This window comes from Plasmodium yoelii (assembly GCF_900002385.2).
Source record: "Plasmodium yoelii strain 17X genome assembly, chromosome: 8".
In the NCBI taxonomy this organism is placed as follows: domain Eukaryota; phylum Apicomplexa; class Aconoidasida; order Haemosporida; family Plasmodiidae; genus Plasmodium; species Plasmodium yoelii.
In genome coordinates this window covers 58,572-85,597 of record NC_036180.2, presented here as the reverse complement: position 1 = coordinate 85,597, position 27,026 = coordinate 58,572, and the positions used below count along the sequence as shown (strand labels likewise).

At 20.6% G+C, this 27,026-nt stretch overlaps 8 protein-coding genes across 8 annotated transcripts; all 8 read left to right on the top strand.

Annotated features, from left to right (window-relative positions):
- Positions 1-534: 534 nt before the first annotated feature.
- PY17X_0801200 (uncharacterized protein) lies at positions 535-846 on the top strand (the record flags this gene model as incomplete). The annotated part of the gene is made up of 1 exon (XM_724605.2): positions 535-846. The coding sequence occupies one exon, from the start codon at positions 535-537 to the stop codon at positions 844-846; it is 312 nt and encodes a 103-aa protein (XP_729698.2).
- Positions 847-3,243: 2,397 nt separating this feature from the next.
- On the top strand, positions 3,244-4,183 carry PY17X_0801100 (fam-b protein; the record flags this gene model as incomplete). Its single annotated transcript, XM_022955622.1, has 2 exons — positions 3,244-3,312; positions 3,485-4,183. The coding sequence occupies 2 exons, from the start codon at positions 3,244-3,246 to the stop codon at positions 4,181-4,183; spliced, it is 768 nt and encodes a 255-aa protein (XP_022811877.1).
- A 3,208-nt stretch (positions 4,184-7,391) lies between these two features.
- On the top strand, positions 7,392-8,538 carry PY17X_0801000 (PIR protein; the record flags this gene model as incomplete). Its single annotated transcript, XM_022955621.1, has 3 exons — positions 7,392-7,406; positions 7,541-8,362; positions 8,452-8,538. 3 exons carry the CDS (start codon positions 7,392-7,394, stop codon positions 8,536-8,538), a joined length of 924 nt encoding a protein of 307 aa, XP_022811876.1.
- A 2,393-nt stretch (positions 8,539-10,931) lies between these two features.
- PY17X_0800900 (uncharacterized protein) lies at positions 10,932-12,119 on the top strand (the record flags this gene model as incomplete). The annotated part of the gene is made up of 3 exons (XM_719124.2): positions 10,932-10,946; positions 11,083-11,964; positions 12,054-12,119. The coding sequence occupies 3 exons, from the start codon at positions 10,932-10,934 to the stop codon at positions 12,117-12,119; spliced, it is 963 nt and encodes a 320-aa protein (XP_724217.2).
- Positions 12,120-14,673: 2,554 nt separating this feature from the next.
- PY17X_0800800 (PIR protein) lies at positions 14,674-15,689 on the top strand (the record flags this gene model as incomplete). Its single annotated transcript, XM_022955620.1, has 3 exons — positions 14,674-14,688; positions 14,808-15,539; positions 15,627-15,689. 3 exons carry the CDS (start codon positions 14,674-14,676, stop codon positions 15,687-15,689), a joined length of 810 nt encoding a protein of 269 aa, XP_022811875.1.
- A 2,280-nt stretch (positions 15,690-17,969) lies between these two features.
- Positions 17,970-19,139, top strand: PY17X_0800700 (uncharacterized protein; the record flags this gene model as incomplete). The annotated part of the gene is made up of 3 exons (XM_722380.1): positions 17,970-17,984; positions 18,123-18,950; positions 19,053-19,139. The coding sequence occupies 3 exons, from the start codon at positions 17,970-17,972 to the stop codon at positions 19,137-19,139; spliced, it is 930 nt and encodes a 309-aa protein (XP_727473.1).
- A 2,759-nt stretch (positions 19,140-21,898) lies between these two features.
- PY17X_0800600 (PIR protein) lies at positions 21,899-23,003 on the top strand (the record flags this gene model as incomplete). Its single annotated transcript, XM_022955618.1, has 3 exons — positions 21,899-21,913; positions 22,022-22,831; positions 22,917-23,003. The coding sequence occupies 3 exons, from the start codon at positions 21,899-21,901 to the stop codon at positions 23,001-23,003; spliced, it is 912 nt and encodes a 303-aa protein (XP_022811874.1).
- Positions 23,004-25,413: 2,410 nt separating this feature from the next.
- On the top strand, positions 25,414-26,503 carry PY17X_0800500 (PIR protein; the record flags this gene model as incomplete). The annotated part of the gene is made up of 3 exons (XM_022955617.1): positions 25,414-25,428; positions 25,566-26,327; positions 26,417-26,503. 3 exons carry the CDS (start codon positions 25,414-25,416, stop codon positions 26,501-26,503), a joined length of 864 nt encoding a protein of 287 aa, XP_022811873.1.
- Between the last annotated feature and the right edge of the window lie 523 nt (positions 26,504-27,026).

Here is a 27,026-nt window from a genome sequence, read left to right as displayed (position 1 = left end):
TGGAATAACATCTACACGACCAAAATAACCTAAATACATTATAAATGAATCTATATTACATATACAAAACAGTAATATTATTGATTTTAAAATTATTCTATTGATAATTTAAGAAATCGGCTGTCTATTTTCTTTATGGAATACATACATTCAATAAGTAATATTATTACATAAAAAAGCATATATACACACCTAAATAATGTTTTTTCACAAATTAACGTAATAATACTAATCCATTTTTTCCATATATTATTTCATGGTTAAGTTACAAATTAAATCAAATCACCGAGGGAATTTTCACTAAAATATACAATTTTTATACTAAACATGTAAATGGTAGTAATAAATATAAAAAAATTATAAATGATTCCAATAAATATACAAATCTTAAGGAAGTCTTAAATAAAAAAGTGATTTTTTGAATATTAATATTGAAGATATGTCTAAATTTTATGATGCATTTAAACTATTATGTAATATTTATGATAATTATTCAACAAATACAAATGGCAACAAACTGTTAAATAATGCTCTATGTTTGTTAACAAATATACAGAGCTCAACACTGGCTATAATACTGAAGGTACCGCATATAGTCAAATATTGTCTATTTTATTAACCGATTATGATAATTTAAAAAATAAACGTAGCAATATTCCATCTATTCCAGAGATAACACCAAAAATTTATGCACAAATTTCTGAAGTTACATTATCAAGTTCGTCGATAGGAAACATATTATTTATAGTTTTATCGATATTTGGTGCAATAGCAATTTTATTGGGAGTTTCTTATACGGTAAATAATAAGGAATTAAAAAAAATATTATATATATGTAAACATTAACGAACAATCGTACGCTTCTTAACATTTTATATTGGTATTCGCTATTTGGATTTCGGAAACAATCTGAAAAACATATAAGAAAAAAGCTAAAAAAATAAAGAAGAAACTGATCATTAATATATTATTCGAAGAGTAGTGATTATTCCAGGAATAGTAATAATGGTTGATATATTTTAAGAAATTGTCTATTTCGAAGTAATTTTTTCATAATTTTTATATAGTTTTTATGTTGTGGATCCCACATTGGGGTTAGGGCTAAGTATTATATTGTATTTATTTTTTAATAATTTGATCATATTTATTAGTTTAATGAATTGTTTTAAATATTTATAGGAAACTAATTATTAGAAATATGTATAGAATAAGTTAGAGATTTTAAGATTTACATTAAGTCTAAATATGTAAGAAAAAAAATGAGGATGAAGATTACTATGAAAAGAAACGAATAAAGAAATATATTTTGATAAATTATAAGAATTGCATTTCGTGTTAATATAACTTAATGGTAAATGTGTTTAACTATGTCTTTTTGTATTTTAATGTTAATTTTGGTTAATGCTTTATTGGGCAATTGGTCGAATATTGGAATCGATATGGAAAGATGATTCCAAAGTGTCTATTTGGCCCTAGAAGAGAACGTTGATTTAAATAATTACAATGTTTAATATGAGAAACGGGGGGAGAATAATGGAAATTGCAAGAAAATAAACTATGATTTCAACCAAAAAGACATTTAAAATGATTTTACCCCTCAGTACCACCTGAACCAAATGATAAATAAAGTGACAAATAAAGAAACTGATGAAGGAATGCTTTTGAATGGAATAGAAGTACAAAGTACTATTTGGAGGAAATTTATTTAAAGGAGAGAAGTTACATTAAAGATATATTTATTTTAATAGCTATTATTTTAGGAATTAGTATAATATTTTAAAAATATTTTTCCACTGGAAAATATTATATATTTTGGTAATTTTTACGTTAGTTTTTATGTTAGTATTTATGTGTTTGAAAAAATGAAAGTAAAGAAAAAACATGATAAATGTTGTAAATTGAGTTGATGAGAAAGTGGGATTATTAAATATATACAAACTTGTGCAAGCCGACCCTGTACCATTTATTAATTTATTTTTTTTGTTTATAAAAGAAAAATCAATTGTTTATATGATAAATTTAATTAACTTATATTTGAAGTCGAATTTAAAAAATGTATAAATTTAAATAGTACTAAACAAACAACATTTCATTTATTAACACAAACAATTAGGGCTTTAATATATGAGAGTCATTTAAAACTCATTCACCCTATTTTTATAAAAAAATATATAATACATTTTTTATATGAGGAAATGTTCTATGATAACTAATGTGCCATATTTATGTTTTATTTAAACAGTATTTATAAAAATAAAGACAATATAATGTTTAAATATTAAAGGTACTATAATACGTGTTTAATGAATACGACAAAATAAAGCATTTGTTATTAAGCGTATTTCATTTTCTGATTTCATATAATAATAAATTGATAATTTGTTACAAATTTTTGATTTTGCATGTATTTTCCGTTGTAATTTATACGAGGCATACTTGAAAATATGAATATTTTATATTTTAATATAAATAATTTATTTGATGCTGTATATCTGAGATATATTTTTAAATAAAATTATTACATACCAATCTATGGAGAGACCATATATTTTAAAAAACGAAGAAAAATAAAATATAGAATGTTATTAAGTAATATTTAAAATTGGAGAAGCATAACAATAAAATATAATAAATTATAAACCATTTAAATGTAAATAGCAACGGTGCTTTGTTAATTATTTTTCATGTTTCCATATATTGATTTACAATATACATGTATCTAGTATTTTATTATTTTAATTGATATTTATTAATTTGCTCGTATGTAAACAATAATAGGAAAATATAAGCTTATAAAATATTAGAACGGTGCCACTAAATACACCGACGTATTATAAATTATATTAAAAGCCTATTTGTGCAGCAAATTTCCAAAAAATATATTTTAGTGGAAATTATTATATTATATACATATATATTTTTTATAATTAAAATGTTAAAAGTGTTGTATTTTTTAGAGAAAAATTAATATTTGTTTGTAAAAAAAAAATATAATATTTATATCCATAAATACTTTTAATGAATATAACGAAATTTGTTACAACAATTACATAAATTAATTCTATAGAAAGTGCAAAAAGTTAATAAATGAAATAAATTCCGTTTTTTATAGATATATCATTTATTCATAAATTTTAGAACAAACAATCAGTAAATATTACTATTTTTTGAATAAATATCAAGTTATCATCATTATTTCAAACTACATATATTATTTCTTTTATTTAATAAATAACGTTAAAAATGAGAATCAGCATTTTAAAATTTGTTTTTTTTTCAATTATTATTTGTTCTTTTGAATATGCCAAAAATGTAAGTTACATATTATTTTATTATTAATAACATTTCATTATAGTTTTCGTATTTATTTGTTCACACTAGCCTTATATTATTGTTTCATATATTGGCAAAACACATACGATAAGTTAAAGGAACAATAAAAAATAGTTATATATGTGTTAATAAATATTTTATTTCTTTGTAGGAATTATACTTTGTAAACGAGAGAAGTATATGTCTTGAAAGGAATATAACAAAATTTAGAAATAATAGGATATTAGCAGATGTAGACAATCAATTCGATTTAAATGATTTTTATCAATCAACTTTGAGTCTTGTAGATCAATTTAATGACTGCAATGATGACGAAGAAATAACAAACCTTCGAAATATTATAGATTCACAAATAAAGAAGCATAAAGAAAGTAATACACTACCCGATTTAAATAATGTAGATAAAAAAACGAAAAAGTTAATTCATGGACTTCACAAAGAAATAGAAGAATTTAAAAAAGAGCTTGATAATAAAGGGGATAATGAATTAGCAATACAGCCAATACATGATAAAATAATAATAAAAAAAGATGAAAATAGTTCTGTATCAGAACATGAAGACTTTAAACAATTGGAAAGTTTTGAAAAAAAATTGAGGACTCAAAAAAAAAAATTTAAACTTGAATATTATAGAATTAAATTAAGTAAAAAGTATATGGAATTAAAAATTAATAACAAATTGAAGAAAAAAGAAGAAAAATTACTTAAGGGTTTGATTGTGTTCTCTATTATAACTGTGTTGTCTATGATAGCATTAGGAACAATGAAATTACTATTAATACTTGCACCGGCGGTTTTTTTACTATTTAAGAGCTGGCGGAAAGTCAGGGAATATCGCTTTAAATTATGAAAAATATAAATATAACCACTCTTTATTATTTTTTTTTATTATACTTGCTTAAATGATTAAAAATAGTATATTTAATATTTTGTGGCATAAAAGTTACACTTGTTTACGTTCTATAGAATAATGATATTTGATTTAATTGTTTGTTTTATTATTATATATTTTTTAATTTAATATATAATCACGTTATGTAATTAATTTGTCTTTGTTTATCATTTGTCAAAAACTCATTTGTCTTTGTTTATCATTTGTCAAAAACTCATTTGTCTTTGTTTATCATTTGTCAAAAACTCATTTGTCCTTATTTCCATGCACATATATTATGTATTAATGATTTTTGAATTTACTAATTTAAACGCACTTATTAATAAACTTATAAGCTATTTTGAGGGGTTAGGTTCAGGTTTAGAGTTACATTTTGGGAAACTCGTATTTTGGATCAGGGTTTTGTACTGTGGGTTATAATTTTGTTTTATGGAATCGATGTTTTGGGTTAGGGTTATATTCTTATCATTTTTTTATAATTTGATAATATTTATTGGTCTATAAATGCTGATCAAATATATTTACCATTTTCGTACCTTTAATTTCGAGCTAAAGTTCAAAAGTCAACATGCAACCAAGAAGGGACATAAGCTAATATTAATGGGGTTGTATAACATTTTTTCATAAGTTATAATATATACAATTATGTGTTAATATAGATTTAATATGATTAAAAAAAAATGTCCATATTGGATATATTAATATAAATATTGGTTATGTATGAATTCATATTATGCTATGTCATAATTACTATTATATAAAATTTGTTAATATGTGGTACATCGAGTTATGCATAACGCAATATGTTTCTTTATTTGACGAAAATTTTATTTAGAAAGCCTATAATTTGTGTTACAATCACTTTAATTTAAATTATATTATACAACCAAACTGCAATAATAGCATTATATATGAAGCTGGGTATGAATTATAAGATGATTCATTTTGAACATTCATCTACATTACAATATATATTCATATTAATACGTTGGTTTTTAAGATTAATTAAAGATATTACCAATATATAATAGGTAGTCATAAAATATAGATGCATGAAATATCAATCGACATTCGACAATACAACGATATCTATAAAACATGTTTTATGAATCTAACATTTTTAATAATACAATAAAAATCGCACTATATATACAATATTTTTGAAACTTTAATTGTAGTTACTATTCTCTTTTTGTATTCCCTTTACATTTGTATTAAAATTAATTAGTATTAATAGAAGTTGATTTATACACCTTAATTTATTTACCATAAGGTATAACATTAGATTAATCACTATTAATTTGTAAATTTTATATTTTGAGGTATAAATAAATTATATTTAAAATAGTCAAAAAATAAAATATAAGTATATTAATAGAATTTAATGTTATAGTTTGTTATAATGCTTATAAACAATCTAATACATAAAATTAATGTTATTATTTTAATATTTATATATATAATATTGTATCAATGGACAAAGACTAAATACGTTAAATTTAGGAAACATATACAATTATATATTAATGCAAAGTATACAGAAAAGGTATGTAATAATTAATTTAATTTGAATTAATAATATTTTTATTAGGTTATTATATATATACAAATTCACAAATATATTGTTATTGCTAGATAATATGTTCTAAAATGTTATATTTTAAAACAATGAAACAAAAAAATTACTAATTGATTTAAAGTATTTTTATTAATCGCATTAATTATTCCGTTGTACTATACAGTGATATAGCAGTAACAATAATAATAGTAATAAAAATAGATAATGAATTAAATACGAACAAATATATTATGTTTATTTGATACAGTACGTGGGTATAAATTCATCATATATATTATTAAACGAGTGATAATATTAAAATTGTATGCATATAATATAAAATAAAATATTATAACATTTATTTAAGTAAGATCTAATGCGGTAATATTAGAATTAACACTGCCAAGCAAAATAATATTAATAATTATATAGTTTTTCATCATAAAACTAAATATAGTTTATTATAAAATATAAAAGCAAACTATATACTTAGAAAATTATTCTAAGCCATTTTTAATGATTAATTTTAATATATATACATGGACCGAAAGATTTAATGGTAGAAAATATAAAACATAATTAAACTATATAGAATAGGTAAATATTATATGGGTATATCATTGTCTTAAAAAAACATACTTCCCTTATCTCTCCTATCTAAAATGTAAATATACCAACCCAATACACATGGTTTTCTATTATACTTTAAAATTTGCATCAATAATTATTTATATGTTAATATTTAATATTTACTAAGTATTATTTTAAAAATAATATGCATTAAAAGACTTATTTAAGCTTATAAATGCGGTTTCAGTGCTAATTGTCGTTTTAAACCGTGGGAAAGATGTGCAAAACATATTATAAAATGATCTAATAAGGTATATTTATAAATTGAAGTATATAGGAATAAAAATAAAGTTATTGAAAATGTTAAAATATAATTGGAATCCATATATATTAATTAAAAATAATATTAAATTTATATAATTTGCATAAAAAGTGGAGCATATAACTCGAAAATGCTATAACTTTAGAAAAACTATATTATGTATTATAAGAAACAAGTATATAAAAATTTAATACATTTTAAAAAATGATTATTTATATGCTTTTAAAGATTATAGTAATAATAAAAATTTTTATTTTTTAGATATATACAGTATTTAAGTTTTAGAAGGACAATTATTAAAAAATAAGATATAAATATATTCCTTTTTTATCTTCAAACATAAATACACGGAAATATACATTAAATTCTTTATAAAAGTATATATATTTTTATAATAAAGTTATACCAGATGTTAGTAAGAATAGCATTTTTTGTATAAAATTCATTATATATATATATATATATATTTAACTAAAATGTATTAAGCAACCATCTATTTAAGGTAATTTAGATAATTATCATAAATGTAACTTTTCTTTGTAATAATATTATTTTAGTATCCTATACTAAGTTAAATATTGAAAAAAATATAATATATTTAACTACAGACAGCTGTTATATATAGGGTTAAAGTATTTGCATCACATATTTGGTGCATCGTATATAAAATAGCATATTCTACTCAATTTACAAATATAAAATGAAATTTCATCACAATGGATAAGAAAGTGGTATATGCATTTTTTAATAATAATTTCCTTTACATTTTTTGATATTGTATTATATATAAATATCATTAAACATTATTTTAATAAATTTTTTAATAATTCGCGTTTTTATTAATTTTTTTTAAATACTTTCTTAGTGTGGAATATTCCTTTCTGTAAGGAACTCGTTTTCCGATAGATTAGACAGTAGTGGAAACTATAAATTTACTATGAATGAAGGAAATTTTAAAAAGTATTGTAATGGTAACGAGTGTGATAATAATCTCAAAAAAATTAATGCTGGATGCTTATATTTGCTTGATGCATTCTTTGAGGATTATTCTGTGTTTAATTCTGTTGCAAAAAATAACATAAATATTGTTGAATACATTAAAATATGGTTAAGTAAAATGTTAAGCCGAATCGAAAATAAAGAAAAGGAGAGTCTAAATTTTTTTTATAATACATATATAAATGGTGATGATAATTATAAAAAGTCTATAGCGAATTTTACGGAGTATAGTAGTTATAAGGAACTTATAGAAAAAAAAAATATGATGAATATGAATATTAATGATATATCTAGATTATATGATGCATTTACTGCATTATGTACGATGCATTATGAATTTGATGAACAAAAGCCAAATTGCAAGAAATATTTGGAAGATGCTAAAAAGTTTGTTGACCAATATAAAAGACTTGAGGGAGATTCTAGTATTACTGAAAAGAGTTCATATAATCAACTATTGTCTACTTTATTAACTGATTATAATAATTTTATAAATAAATGTACTAGCAATGGTGTTAATTGTACAAATTTTTCATCCCTTCCAACGATAGAAAAACCAAAAAATTATATACAAAGTTCTGCACAAACATCTGAAGTTACATCATCAAGTTCGTCGATAGGAAACAAATTATTTATAGTTTTATCGATATTTGGTGCAATAGCATTTTTTTTGGGAATTTCTTATAAGGTAAATAATAAAGAATTAAAAAAAAAAAAATTATTATATATATGCAAACATTAACAAACAACCGTATGTTTCTTAACATTTTATATTAGTATTCATTATTTGGATTTCGGAAACGATTTCAAAAACAAAAATTAAGAGAAAAACTAAAAAATATAAAGAAAAGAATGAATCAATAATATATGATTCGAAGAGAGTGATTATTTCAGGGATAGTAATAATGATTCATATATGTTAACAAACTGTCTATTGGGAAGTAATTTTTGAATAATTTTTATATAGTTTTTATGTTCTGGGTCAGGGTTATGTTTGTGGAACCCGCATTCGGGTTAGGGCTAAGTATTATATCTTTACTTAATTTTGTATAATTTGAACACTAATTTAATATATGTACCATCCCTATATGTTTAATCTCAAGTTGAAGTCTAAATATGCAACCAAAAAATGGGTACTGCCATTAATATGAAAAGGGCCTCATAACATTTTTCCCATAAAGTATAATATATTGAGTGTTCATGCCGATTTAATATGATTAAAATAAAATGTCTATATTGTATATATTAATATAGATATTGACTATATATTAAGCCGTATTATGGAATACCATAATTTCCTATTACATAAGCATTGATAACCCAGAGCTATATTGAATTATATATATCATAATATATTTCTTTATTTTATGAAAATTTTATTTAGTAGAATTTATGATTTGTATCATATTTATTTTAATTTAAATCATGTTATACAACTGAACTGTAATAATAGACAATCATAAAATATTGATCCATAAAATACCGATCGAAAATCGAAAACACAACGTTATCTATAAAAGGCATTTTATGCATCTAACATTTTTAATAATCAACAAAAATACCCATATTAATAAAAAATTAAATTATAGATATATGTATGCACCCTTTTAATTTTCGAATATATATAGTTTCATTTTATGCTAAAGTTTTAAATTCAAATAATAAAGGTAGCTCTATATACATTAATTTATTTACTATAAAGATATAATATTATATTAATCACTATTCATTTTTGAAATTTATAGTTTTGAGGTATAAATAAATTACATTTTAAAATAGTTAAAAAATAAGTATAAGTATATTAATAAAATTTTATATTTTGTTATAATAATTATAAATAATATGATAGATAGCGTAGCGTTATTATTATATGCCTATACATATTATCTAACAAAATACTATACTAACTAATATTGAAATATTGTTTTATTGTGAAACCTTCATATAATTAAACATTAGTATTAATTTTATCGAACAGACACATAATAATACATCATAATGATATAATTTTTATATATTTGTTAATGATCCAAATTGGGATATTTGGTTTTATATTATAAAAAAATGGATAAATAAAGAAAGGGTTAAAGATTCAATTCATGTTAAATTTCATTTTATTATTTCATATTAACGCATATTATATCGTCGTTGTTTTACCATAGAATTAATAAAATATATAATTCAATAAATTATTTGAATTCATATACATTGATAACTATAACAATAAAATATATAAGATAAAAATGGCCAATGCACAAAATTTAGAGAATATTTATCTAAATTTATATATTAAAAGAGAAAATATATCTTATCTCTCTTCTCTTAAACGATAATATAACAACCTAATTAAACATAGTTTTCTATTATACTTTAAAATATCATCAGTAGGTATATATGTTTAATATTTACTAAGTATTATTTTAAAAACAATCTATATTTAAATACTTATTTAAGCTTATAAATATCATAATAAGTATGGGTTCGATTCTAATTGTTGTTTTAAAGAATTGAAAACATGGCAAAATATATCATAAAATTACTCAATAATGTATATTTCTGAATTGAAGTATATGGGAATAAAAATAAAGTTATTGGACTCATTAAAATGGGATATAAATTAATCTATATTAAATAAAAATAATATACATCTTTGTAATTTGTATAAAGATGTAAGCAACACAATTTAATTTGAAAGTCTATAATTTTAATAAAACAGTGGTATATAGTATTAGAAACAAGTATGTAAATATTTAATATATTTAAAAAAAATTATTATTTATATACTTTTAAGGATTTAGTAATAATATAATTTTTTATTTTTTAGATATATAAATTATTTAAGTTTTAGAAGGGCAATCATTAAAACATAAGATATAAATATATTCCTTTTCTATGCTCAAACATACTTTAAATTTATTATAAGAGTATCCCCACTTTTATAATAAAGTATACCATGTTTTATTAATAATAGTCATTTTTTGTATAAAATGCATTATATCTATATTTAATCAAAAATGTATTAACCAACCTTCTATTTAAGGTAATTTAGCTAATTATCATAAAAAGGAATGTAACTTTTCTTTAGTAATAATATTGTTTTATTATTCTATATTAATTATTAAAAAAATTATAATATATTTAACTACAGACAATTGTTATTTATAAGGTTAAAGTATTTACGTCACATATTGGAGGGAGTTTATATAAAACAGGATGTGTTTACTCAATTTACAAATCAAAAATAAAATTCCATTATAATGGATAACCAAATAGTATATGCATTTTTTAATAATAATAACTCCCTTTACTTTTTTTGATATTGTATTATATATAAATATCATTAAACTTTATTTTATAAGAGTTTCATTAAAGTATATTTTTATTATACTTTTTTAAATGTTTTATTAGTGTTCGAGGTTTAATACATTGAGAACATTTTTACCAGATGACTTAAACAACTCTACAAGTAAAGATATTAATAAATTAGGGAATGCTAAGAATTATTGTCCTAAAGATGGTTCAGAAAATAAATGTGAAACTGAGGCTGATAAAATAAATGCTGGATTTCTATGGTTGTTCGAGCAAAATATTATTAATAGGATTAGTGATTTTAGTGGTTCTAGTGATGAGAAACATAAAATGTTTATTATATACATTATGTTATGGTTAAATTATATGTTAAGCCTAAAGAAAGATAACAAAATCAAAAACATAAATGATTTTTATGAAGTGCATATAAAGGATAATACGCATTATACTAAATGTACTAAAAATGATAAAAATTGTAGTGATTCATTAAAAGATAAAACGGGATATAATAATTTTAAGGAGTTCATAGAAGCAAACAAATGTTTGATGAATAATGGTATTGATAATGTGTCTAATTTGTATGCTGGATTTAAATCATTATGTAACATGTATTCTGAAATTGATGCAAACGATAGAACAAGTAAAAATTATTTAGTAAAAGCTAATGAATTTGTTAAAAAATATGATGAACTTAACAAACATCCTAATATTACTAAAGATAGTCCTTATTATCAAGTATTGTCTACATTATCAGATGATTATAATAATTTTAAAACTTATTGTAAAAATAATAAAAATGATTGTAGCGATATTCAACCCCTTTCACCGATAAACATAAAAGAAAATAGTTTACAAGATTCTGGACATGATCAAGTACAAAATTCTGGAGCTACATCATCAAGTCTGTCGATAACAAACAAATTAATTCCAGTTTTATCGATAATTGGTGTAATAGGATTTCTTTTAGGAATTTCTTATAAGGTAAATAATAAGGAATTTATAAATTATTTACATGATTACTTATATACGATTATCAAAAAATATTAATATGTTTACCATTTTTACATTAGTATTCATTATTTGGATTTCGGAAACGATCTCAAAAACAACAAATAAGAGAAAAGCTAAAAAAATAATGAAGAGAATGGATCATTAATATATGGTTCGAATAACAGTGACTATTTCAGGAATAGTAATAATGATTAATATATTTTAAGAAACTGTCTATTTGAAAATAAATAATTTTTTACCATAATTTTTGAACATAATTATTTGATCTATAATAATAATTAAATAATATAATCAATAATATATAATGTTATATATGTATAGTTATAATATTTTTATACTGTTTTTGTATAATTTTTAAACAGTTTTTATGTTGTGGGTCAGGGTTGTGTTTATGAACTCCATATTCGGGATAGGATTAAGTATTATATTGTATTAATTTTTTATAATTTAAACACTAATTAAATATATGCATCATCCCTATATGTTTAATCAGGAAATAAAGTTCAAAAGTTAAAATATGCAACCCCAAAGGGCATAATCTAATATGAAAAGGACCACATAACATTTTTTCATAAGTTATAATATATATAATTGGATGTTCATATCGATTTTATATGATTAAAAAAATGTCTATATTGCATATATTAATTCATATAATGATATTTCATAATTATTTATTATATAAAGCTTGATAATCATAGCTATATTGAATTATGCATAACAATATGCTTCTTTATTTGATAAAACATTTTATTTAGTAAAATTTATTATTTGTATCATTTGTTTTAATTTAAATCGTATTTTTATAACCGAACAGTATAATAATTTTATATATCATAGTATAATTATAATTCGATTCGTTTGGAACAATTACCTACATTATAATATACCTTCAGGTTAATGAGTATATTTTTAATATTAATTAAACATATTACCAATATATAATAGATATTCATATAATATAAATCGAGGTTCGACAATACAACATTATCTATAACAGGCATGTTATGCATCTAACATTTTTAATAATACAATAAAAATGTAAATATTAATAAATAATTACATTATATATATAGGCATACTATCCTTTTAACTTTTGATTATATATAATATAATTTTATGCTAAAGTTTTAAATTTAAATCATATAAATCGTTCTATATACACTAATTTATTTACTATAAAGGTATAATATTCGATTAATCGCTATTCATTTTTAAATTTTATATTTTGAGGTATATAAAAATTGGAAATACATATTTAAAGTAGTTAAAAGACAAAATATAAGTATATTAATAAAATTTAATTTTATAGATATGATGCATTATTATATTCCTATACATATAATTTAGTAAATTAGCAATAGTTAATATTAAAATATTGTTTTATTGTGGAAACTTCATATAATTAAATATTAATTTGATCGAAAAGACACATAATAATACATTATAAAGGTATCAATGCTATATATTTATTAAAGATCCAATTTGGGATTTATAATTTTATATTATAAAATATGGATTAATGAAGGAATGGTTAAAGACTTAATTCCCGTTAAATATAATTTTATTATTCACATTAGTGTTTAGTGAATAATCATTTTATAATCCAAAACAACATTAGTGTATCATCGAATTAATAAAATATAGAATTTTTAATAAATTATTTGAATGATATACATTAACTATAACAGTAGAATATATAAGATAAATTTATGTATAATATTTAGCGAATCTTTATATAAATATATATATTAAAGAGCTAATATATCTTATCTCTCTCCTATTAAAGGGTAAAATAATAACCTAATCAAACATAGTTTTTTATTATACTTTAAAATTAGCATCAATACTTATTTATGTGTTAATATTTAATATCTACTAAGTATGATTTTAAAAAAATATGAACTTAAAGACTTATTTAAGGTTATAAATACGGGTTCAGTGGTAATTGTCGTTTTAAACCGTGGAAATTATGCGTAAAATATATTATAAAATTATCCAAAAGGTATAATTATAAATTGGAATATGTAGGAATAAAAATAAAGTTATTTAACGCATTAAAATTATTTTTTAATTTATCTACATTCATTAAAAACAATGTAAATTAATGTATTGGGGATATAGAATGGAACAATACAACTTTGTAAATATTACAATTTTAGAAAAGACTATATTATATATTATTAGGAACAAGTATATAGTATTTAATATATTTTTAAAAAAGACTATTTATATGCTTTAAGGATTGTAATAATAATAACTTTCTTAATTTTATATATTTGTGCAGTATTTGAGTTTTATGACGTTTGTGTTTTATATTAAAGCATATGTATATATTTTTTAAATTCATTATAAAAGTATATTAATTTTTATAATAAAGTTATACCCAATGTTAGTAAGAATAGTATTTTTTGTATAAAATGCATCATATATACATATGACAAAGTGTGTAAACAACCTTCTATTTAAGATAATTTAGCTAATTGCTATAAAATAAATATAATATGATTTTAGTAATACTAATGTATTATTATTTATATGAAGTTAAAATTAAGAATAATATGTCTAACGAAAGATAACTGCTACGTAAAGAGATTAAGTAAATATACCATATATTTTATACAATATATATAAATAACATCACCCCGCATAATCTCCGAATTATAACAGAATTTCATTATGTCTTCTAATGTGGTATGTATATTTTTTCTTATATTATTCGTATGATGCATTCCTATAAATTATATTAATTTTAATTTTATTAACATTTATATTAATACATTTTTTGTTTAATTCGTAAAATATATTCGTAGTGTGGTATAATTAATACGGTTGATCCGAACAACTCGGGAGAAGATATTTCTATGAGTTATTTTAATTTTTATTGCCCTGATAATAAATGTGATACTGATGACAAAAAACTTAGTTCTAATTTTATAGGATTACTAAAATTTTTTGAGGATATTAATGATGAGGAAAATTTAGAGGGTGATAAACTTGCTGAATATGCTATTTTATGGTTAAGTTATAAACTAAATCAAAAAACAGAAAGTGGAACCACCACATTAAACAATTTTTATACTAATCATGTAGAAACAAATAATAAATATAAGGAGAATATAGGTACTGATAATGGTAGTAAGATTAAAAAGGAAGTTATAGATACAAAAATAAAATCGATGGATATTGATATTAAAGATATATCTAATTTTTATGATGCATTTAAATCATTATGTAATATGTATAGTGAATTTGATCCAGAAGAAAATAATGAATGCAAGGCATGTTTAGAAAATGCTGGAGAATTGTTTGAAAAATATGAAAAACTTAAAAATGCTTTAGATATTAATAAAGGAAGTTTTTATTATAAACTATTGTATAGTTTATCAAATGATTATAAAAATTATGAAAAAAAATATAATAATAAATGTAATCATGTCTCACCATTTGTAGCTTGTCCACGAAGTTCAGTAACAAAAAACATAATAATTCCAATTGCAATTATATTTGTTGCAGCATCAATTTTATTGGGAATTTCTTATAAGGTAAATAATAAGGAATTTAAAAATTATTTTGATTATATATGCAAATTTTAACAAATAAATCGTATACTTCTTAACATTTTATATTAGTATTCGTTATTTGGATTTCGGAAACGATCTCAAAAACATTTAAGAGAAAAGCTAAAAAACTAAAGAAGAAAATATATCACTAATATATTATTCGAATATTAATAATTATTAATATATGTTAAGAATCTGTCTATTGGGAAGTAATTTTTGCATAATTTTTATATAGTTTTTATGTTGTGGAACCCATATTGGGGTTAGGGCTACGTATTATATATTTATTTAATTTTTTATAATTCGAACACTAATTAAATATATATATCATCCCGTATGTTTAATTTCGAGATGAAGTTAAAAATATGTACTCCCAAAGGAGCATTGCCATTAATATGAAAGGGGGTACATAACATATTTATAAGTTATAATATATATAATTGAGTGTTCATGTTGATTTAATATGATTAAAATAAAATGTCTATATTACATATATTAATATAGATATTTGATATATCGTAATTATTTATTATATAAAGTTTGTTAATCATAATTATAATGAATTATGCATATCATAATATGTTTCTTTATTATATGAAAATTTTAATTAGTAAAACTTATTATTTGTATGATATTTATTTTAATTTAAATCGTATTTTTATAACCGAACAGTATAATAATTTTATTATCAGAGTATAATTATAATTCGATTAACTTGTAACAATTACCTATATTATAATATACCTTCATATTAATGATTATATTTTTAATGTTAATTAATCACACTACTAATGTATAATAGATATTCATAAAAAATAGATACATGCAATATCGATCGAAAATCGACAATATAACGTAATCTATAAATTATTGTTATGCTTCTAACATTTTTTGAAGCTGTAATTGTAGTTACTATTATCTTCTTGTATTAATAGAATTTGCTTCATACGCTTTAATTTATCATAAATGTAGAATTATATTAATCACTATTAATTTTTAAATTTTAAGGCATAAATATATTATATTTTAAAATAGTTAAAAAATAAAATATAAATATATTATTAAAGTTTAATATTATAGATATAATGCATTATTATATACCTATACATATAATCTAGAAATTACCAATAGTTAATATTAAAATATTATTTTATTGTGAAACCTTCATATAATTAAATATTAATTATATGAAAAGACATAATAATACATTATATATTTGTTAATTATTTAATTTGGAATTTGTAGTTTTATATTCTAAAAATATGGATTAATAGAGAAAGGGTTAAATACTTAATATTAAATATCATTTTATTATTCCATATTATATTATCATAGTTTTTTGTAGAATTAATAAAATATAGTATTTTTAATAAATTATTTGAATGTATATACATTGATAACTAAACAAATAAACTATATAAGATAAAAATGAACTATGCAAAACATTTAGAAAATATTTATTTAAATTAATATATTAAAATAGCAATATATCTCATCTCTCTCCTCTTAAAGGACAATATAACAACCTAATTAAACATAGTTTTCTATTATACTTTAAAATTTGCATCAATACTTATTTATATGTTAATATTTACTGAGCATTATTTTAAAAATAATATGCATTCAAAGACTTATTTAAGCTTATAAGTACGGGTTCAGTGCAAATTGTTGTTTTAAAGAATGGAAAAGATGGCAAAATGTATTATAAAATTATCCAATAAGATATATTGGAATAAAAATAAAGTTATTGAGCACATTAAAATGAATTTTAAATTTATCTACATTCATTAAAAACAATATAAATTTATATAATTGCATAGAAAGGAAACAATGCAACTTAATTTGAAAATACTATAATTTTAATAAAACATGGTATATAGTATTAGAAGCAAATATATAAAAGTTTAATATATTTAAATAAATGAGTATTTATATACTTTAAGGATTATATTAATAATATAATTTTTATTTTTTAGATTTATACAGTATTTAAATTTTTGAAGGACATTCATTAAAACATAAAATATAAATATATTTCTTTTCTATGTTCAAACATACTTTAAATTCATTATAAATGTATATTAATTTTTATAATATAGTTATACAAAATGTTAGTAAGAATGCATTTCTTGTATAAAATGCATCATATATATATTTAATCAAAAATGTATTAAACATCCCTCTATTTAAGGTAATTTAGTTAATTATCATAAATAGAATTAAAACCTTTTTTAGTAATAATATTATTATATTATTCTATATTAATTTAATTATTGAAAAACTTATAATATATTTAACTACAGACAATTGTCATATATAGGGTTATAGTATTAGCGTCACATATTTGGTATAGTTTATATAAAACAGCATGATTTTATTCAATTTACAAATCAAAAATAATATCCCATTATAATGAATAAGCAAATGGTATATGCATTTTTTTAAAAATAATAGTTTCCTTTACATTTTTTTATATTTTATTACATATAAATATCATTAAACTTTATTTTAATAAAATTTTTAATAATTCGCATTTTTATTAATTGTTTTTAACTGCTTTCTTAGTGTAAAAGGTTCAAGGATGTAAGGGAATGGATTTCCGATGAATTGAAAGGTAAAGAAAACTATGAAATTAAAGATGATACGCCTTTAAATAATTATTCTTGTAATATTAATAATAATTGTCAACGTGATTTCGATAAAATAAGTGCTGGATGTTTATATTTGTTGGATGAATTCATTAAGGATTGTGGTGTGAATTCCTCCCCTGTAAAAAATATCATCAATATTGTTGATTACATTTTGATATGGTTAAGTTATATGTTAAACCTGACCAATAGTGAAGGAGAAAGCAATATAACATGTTTTTGTAGAGAATACATATATTATTGTGATAAGTATAACAATAAAATAAATGAATTAACTGATTATGATAATTATAAGGATCTTTTAGATAAAAAAAATTATGTGTTGAATATGGATAGTTATGATGTACCTAAATTTTATGAAGCATTTAAATTGTTATGTGAAATGTATACTGAATTTGATGAAAAAAAGAAAGATTGCACAAACTGTTCGGAAAAAGCTAGTCAATTTGTTGAAAAATATAAAAAACTTTACAAGGATCATATCACTAAAGACAGTTCATATAGTAAAGTATTGTGTACTTTATCAAATGACTATGATAATTTTAAAAAGAAATATAATGAATCTGATTGTTGTGAATCTTCACCCCTTCCAACGATAGAAAAAGAAAAAATTCCTGAAATATGTTTTGAACAAACTGCACAAATTTCTGAAGATACATCATCAAGTTCGTCGATAGCAAGCAAATTAATTCCAGTTTTATTGATATTTGCCGCAATACCAATTTTCTTGGGAATTGCTTATAAGGTAAATAATAAGGAATTAAAAAATATTACATTAAATATTATTTTCATTAAATATATCCAAACATTAACAAAAAATCATACACTTCTTAACGTTTTATATTAGTATTCGTTATTTGGATTTCGGAAACGATTTAAAAAACAATATTTAAGAGAAAAAATAAATAATATAAAGAAGAAAATGAATCATTAATATATGATTCGAAGATTAATAATGATTTATATATTTTAAGAAGCTGTCTATTGGAAAGTAATTTTTGATCATAATTTTTGTGCTGTGGGTCAAGGTTGTGTTTATGTGACCCATATTCGGGTTAGGGCTAAGTGTTATATCTTTACTTTTTATAATTTAAGCACTAATTAAATATATGTACTATTTCCGTATGTTTAATCATAAGATGAAGTTCAAATATGCAACCAAAAAGTGGATATAACCATTAATGTGGAAGGGGGTACATAACATATTTTATAGGTTATAATATATATAATTAAGTGTTCATGCCGAATTAATATGATTAAAAAAAATGTCTATATTGCATATATTAATTCATATTATGATATATCATAATTATTTATTATATAAGACTTGTTAACCCAGAGCTATATTGAATTATGCATATCATAATATGTCTCTTTATTTGATGAAAATATTATTTAATAAACTTATTATTTGTATCATATTTGTTTTAATTTCAATTATATTATGTCAACTGAACTGTAATAATAGCATTATATGATGATTCATTTGGAACAATTGCCTACATTACAATATATATTCGGATTAACATATGTGTTTTTAACATTAATTAAACATATTACCAATGTATAATAGATAATCATAAAATATAGATTCATAAAATACCGATCGATATTCGATAATACAGCGTTATCTATAAAAGGAATTTTATGCATCTAACATTTTTAATAATCAATAAAAATATGCATATTAATAAAAAATTATATTATAGATATATGTATATTATCCTTTAAAATAACAATTATATATAGTTTTATTTTATCCTAATGTTTTAAATTCAAATAATAGAGATAGTTTTATATATATTAATTTATTTACTATAAAGGTATACTATTAGATTAATCACTATTTGGTTTTAAACTTTATAGTTTTGAAGTATATATAAATTAGAAATATATTATATTATTAGTTAATTAAAAAAATATAATTATATTAATAATATTTAATATCATATTTTGTTATAATAATTATAAATAATATGATAGATAGAATAACGTTACTATTATATATCTATGCATATAATTTAATAAAATGCTCTACTAATAACTAATATTGAAATATTTTTTTATTGTGGAAACTTCACATAATTAAATGTTAATATTAATTTTATCGAAAAGGCAAATAATAATTAATTTAATTTGAAATAATGTTATTTTTATTAGGTTATCATATATAAATTAATAAATATGTATTATAAATATATCGTTTTACGAGGTAGTATATATGTTACAAAATGTTATACTTTAAACAATGAATCACGGACATATCATACATTGATTTAAAGTATTTATATTAAGGGCATTAATTATTCCGTTGTACTATACAGTGATCTAGCAGTAACATTAATAAAAGTAATAACAATAGATAAAGTATTAAATACGAAAAATACATTATGTTAATTTGATAGATTACATGGGTATAAATTCATTATATATATTATTAAATTTGTAATGAGAATAAAATTGCATGCACAAAACATCAAATGGAATATTATAACATTTATTTAAGTATGCTTAATGCGATAATATTAGAACTAGCATTACCAATGAAAATAATATTAATAATTCTATAGTTTACTTAAAAATATAGTTTATTATAAATACAAAAGCAAACCATATATCTAGAAAATTAATAATTCTAAGTTATTTTTAATGAATAATTTTAATATATACATACATGAGTTAAAAGGTTTAATGATAAAAAATATAATTAGCTATATAGAATAGGTAAATCTTATATGGCTACATCCTTGTCTTAAAAAATCATACTTCCCTTATCTCTCCTCTCAAAGTGCAATATACCAACCTAATACACATAATTTTCTATTATACTTAAAATTTTTCGTCAATACGTATTTATGTGTTATGTATTTAATATTTACTAAGTATTATTTTAAAAACAATATGCATTCAAAGACGCATTTAAGCTTATAAATACGGGTTAAGTGCTAATTGTCGTTTTAAACCGTGGGAAATAAGTGCAAAATATATTATAAAATTATCTAATAAAATATATTTATAAATTTAATTATATAGGAATAAAAATAAAGTTATTGAAAATGTTAAATATAATTGGAATTGATATATATCAAATAAAAATAATATTAAAATCATTTATATGCAATTAATAAAGGGAGCAATGTAACTTATTTTATAAATGTTATAATTTTAGAAAAAATTGTATTACATATATATTATAAGAAACAAATATAATAGAAAAAATATATTTATATACTTTTAGAAATTATACTAATAATAATATTTTTTATTTTTTATATCTATACAGTTTTTATGTTTTAGAAGGACAGCTATTAAAACAAACGATATGACGTTTATTTTATATATAAAATCACATGTATAAGGAGATATATTTTAAATTTATTATAATGTTACTTTAATTTTTATAATAATGGTCATATGAGTGTTATAAAGGATAACAATTTATGTAAAATTGTATTATATATACATATGATAATAAATGTATTAAACACCCCCCAAAAATAAGGAATTTATCTAACTACCAAAAAGTATATATTATCCCATATTATCTTTAAATTGATATTAATAATAATAAAAATATTTTTATCTACAAATAATTGCTGTATATAGGGTTAAATAATTGTATTACCTATTTTAGTATATATATATAATATGATATCCCCTTAACCTAGAGATTATAAATTATATTCCATCATAATGAATGATGATCTAGTATGTACACTTTTTGATATTATATTTCCTATAAACTTCATTAAGTTTTATTTTAATAACATTTTCTTAATACATATTTTTATCAATTTTTTTTAAATGTTTTTTTAGTGTGGAAAATTTGGTGTTTTGAGGATGTATTTACCCGATGAATTAGGCAAAACTGGAACACTCTCTTTTGATGAAAATAATAATTTTATTCAATACTGCCCTGAGAATGGTTCAGGAAGAAATGAATGCAAAAATAATCTCGATAATATTACGGCTGGATTCTTATGGTTACTTGAACAATGTTATTCTGCAATCGTAAGTAAAACATATAATGAAGATAATAGTAATGCATTTTTTCTACATATGCTTTCATGGTTTAGTTACAAATTAAATCAAAACTCAGAGCCCAAGTCCACCAAAATATACGATTTTTATACAAAAAATGTAATAAATAGTAATAAGTATAATAGATTTAAAAAAGATGCTTATACAATTTCAGGTCTTGAGGAATTCATAAATAAAAAAAAAGATTTATTGGATATTAGTATTGAAGATATGTCTAAATTTTATGATGTGTTCAAATTATTATGTAATATACATGGTAGTGTTGCAAAGAATAACTATGATAGCACACTGTCAAACAATGCGAATGATTTTGTTAAAAAATACAACTACCTCAACAATAATTATAATATTGAAGGTACCATAGATAGTAAAATATTGTCTGCTTTATCAACTGATTATAATAATATAAAAAATAAATGTGATAATGCTAAACCTATAAATTTTTCATCCCTTCCAGAGATAACAACAGACATTTCTGCACTAGCATCTATAGGCATATCATCAAGTTCGTCGATAGGAAACAAATTATTTACAGTTTTATCGATATTTGGTGCAATAGCATTTTTTTTAGGAATTTCTTACAAGGTAAATAATAAGGAATTAAAAAATTATTTTCATTATATATATGCAAACATTAACAAAAAATAATTTGTTTACCGTTTTATATTAGTATTCGTTATTTGGATTTCGGAAACGAGCTCAAAAACAACATTTAAGAGAAAAAATAAAAAAAATAAAGAAGAAAATGAATCATTAATATGTGATTCGAAGAGAGTGACTATTTCATTAAAGTAATAATGATTTATATATTTTAAGAAACTGTCTATTGGGAAGTAATTTTTGGATAATTTTTATATAGTTTTTATGTTGCGGAACCCATATTCGGGTTAGAGCTAAGTATTATATCTTTATTTAATTTTTTATAATTTGAACACTAATTAAATATATGTACCATCCTTGTATATTTAATTTCGAGCTGAAGCCTAAATATGCAACCAAAGAATGGGTACTGTCATCAATATGAAAGGGACCACATAACATTTTCCCATAAAGTATAATATATATAATTGTGTGTTCATGCTTATTTAATATGATTAAAACAAAATGTCTATATTGTATATATTAATATAGATATTGACTATATATGAATTCATATTATGGTATATCATAATTGCCTATTATATAAGTCTTGGTAACCCATAGCTATATTGAATTATCCCCATCATAATATACAATGCATTTCTTTGTTTGGTGAACACATTTATTTAGTAAAACTTATTATTTCTGTCATTATTATTTTTATTTAAATTGTATTTTAACAACCGAACTGTAATAATAGATATTCATAAAATATCGATCGAGTATCGACAATACAACGATATCTATAAAAGGCATTTTATGTATCTAACATTTTTAATAATCAATAAAAATATGCATATTAATAAAAAATTAAATTATAGATATATGTATATTATCCTTTTAATTTTTGATTATATATAATATCATTTTATGTTAAAGTTTTAAATTCAAATTATAGAAATAGTTCATATATTTTAATTTATTTTCCATATTGGTATAATATTAGATTAATCACTATTAATTTTTAAGCTTTATAGTTTTGAGGTATAAATATATTACATTTAAAATTAAAAAAAAAAATATAAGTATATTAATAAAATATAATATTATAGTTTGTTATAATAATTGTAAATAATTTGATAGATATAATATCGTTATTATTGTATACCTATATATATATAAACTGGTAAAATATTATACTAATAATTAATATTGAAATATTATTTTATTGTGAAACCTTCATATAATTAAATATTAATATTGTCGAAAAGACGTATATTAATACATTATAAAGGTATCAATCCTATATATATTGTTAAAGGTCCAATTGGAGATATGTGGTTTTAGATTAAAAAAAACTGGATAAATAGAGAAAAGCCGAAAAACACAATTAACGTCAAAAGTCTTTTTATTATTTCATATTAACACATATTATATCATCATTGTTTAATAAATAATCTTTAATTACAAATAGCATTGCTTTATCATAAAATTAATATAATATAGATCTTTTAATAAACTATTTGAATGTATATACATTGATAACTATAACAATAAAATATATAAGATAAAATTAACTATACAGAACAATTAGCGAATGTTTATCTAAATTTATATATTAAAAGAGCAAAGATATCTTATCTCTCTCCTCTCAAAGTGCAATATATCAACCTAATACATATAGTTTTCTATTATACTTTAAAATTTGCATCAATACTTATTTATATGCTAATATTTAATATTTACTAAGTATGATTTTTAAAAAAATCTACATTCAAGGACTTATTTAAGCTTATAAATATCATAAGTACAGATTCAGTACTAATTGGTGTTTTAAACTATGGAAATGATACGCGAAATATATTCTATAATTATTTAATACGGAATATTTATAAATTGAAGTATATAGAAATAAAAATAATGTTACAAGATTCATTAAAATGAATTGTGAATTTATTTATATTAAATAAAAAAAATATAAATTATGTAATTTGCATAGAAAGTGGAGCATGTAACTTAATTTGAAAATACTATAATTTTAGAAAAAACTATATTATATATAATAATAAACAAGTATATATAAATTTAATATATTTTAAAAAGTGACTATTTATATACTTTTAAGGATTATAGTAATAATATTATTTTTTATATTTATACAGTATTTAAGTTTTAGAATTGAAATCACTAAAACAGAAGATATAAATATATTCCTTTTTTATGTTCAAACATACTTTAAATTCATAATAAAAGTATATCCATTTTTATATTAAAATTATTCCAGATGCTAGTAAGAATAGCATTTTTTGTATAAAATGCATCATATCTATATTTAATCAAAAATGTATTAAGCAACCCTCTATTTAAGGTAATTTAGCTAATTATGATAAACAGGAATATAACGTTTCTTTACTAATAATATTATTTTATTATATATAATAATTTAATTATTAAAAAGTTATAATATATTTAACTACAGACAGTTGTTATATATAGGATTAAAGTATTTACGTCACATATTGGGGATAACGTATATAAAGCAACATGATTCTACTCAATTTACAAATTAAAAATAAAATCCCATTATAATGGATGCCGAAATAGTATATGCATTTTTTAATAATAAAAATTTCCTTTACAATTTTTGATATTGTATTATATATAAATTTCATTAAACTTTATTTTAATAAAACTTTTAATAATTCGCGTTTTTATTAATTGTTTTTAAATATTTTTTTAGTGTAAGAACTTCCTTTTAGTAAGGGAGAAATTCCCCGATCAATTGAACAGTGACGGAAAGTATACATTTAAAGATGAATATTTCAAAGATTATTGTACTGGTGGTTGTGATAATGATTTCAAAAAAATTAATGCTGGGTGCTTATATTTTTTTGATGCATTTTTTAAGGATTCTTCTTTGTTTGAGAAGGTTGCAAAAAATAACATCAATATTGTTGATTACATTATTATATGGTTAAGTTATATGTTAAGCCTAATGGAAAGTGAATTAAAAGAAAGTCTAGTTTTTTTTTATAATATATATATAAAGGGTGGTGAAAGGTATACAAATACTATATCTGGTATTAATGAATATAGCAGTTATATGGAACTTATAAGTAAAAAACACGATTTGACGAATGTAGATATGAATAAAAGTATTATATCTGAATTATATGATGCATTTAAAATATTATGTGAAATGTATACTGAATTTGATAAAAATTCAAATTGCACATCATGTTCAGAAAAAGCTAAAGAATTTGTTAAAAAATACGAACAGCTTAATGGAAATTATAGTATTACTGGGAACAGTTCATATAATAAAATGTTGTCTAGTTTATCAACTGATTATAATAAATTAAAAGATAAATATAAAGATAGTTCATCCCTTCCAGCGATAAAATCAACACAAATTACATCAAGTTCGTCGATAGCAAACAATTTATTACTAGTTTTATCTATATTTGGTGCAATAGGAATTTTTTTAGGAATTGCTTATAAGGTAAATAATAAGGAATTAAAAAATTATTTTCATTATATATATGCAAACGCTAACAAAAAAATCGTACATTTCTTAACATTTTATATTAGTATTCATTATTTGGATTTCGGAAACGATTTAAAAAACAACAAATAAGAGAAAAACTAAAAAATATAAAGAAGAAAATGAATCAATAATATATAATTCGAAGATTAATAATGATTAATATATGTTAAGAAGTTGTCTATTGGGAAATAATTTTTGCATAATTTTTATATAGTTTTTATGCTGTGGGTCAGGGTTGTGTTTATGTAACCCATATTCGGGTTAGGGCTAAGTATTATATCTTTATTTAATTTTTATAATTAAACACTAATTTAATATATGTACTATACTCGTATTTTTAATCACAAGATGAAACCAAAAGTCTAAATATGCAACCAAGAAGGGGCATAAGCTAATATTTAATGAATTGCGCAACCTGTTTTATAAGTTATAATATATATAATTGAGTGTTCATGCCGATTTAATATGATTAAAATAAAATGTCTATATTGCATATATTAATATAGATATTGATTATATATGAATTCATATTATGTTATATCATAATTGCCTATTATATAAAACTTGTTAATCAGGGACTATATTGAATTGTGCATATCATAATATGTTTTTTTATTTAGTGAAAATTTTATTTAATAAAACTTATAACTTGTA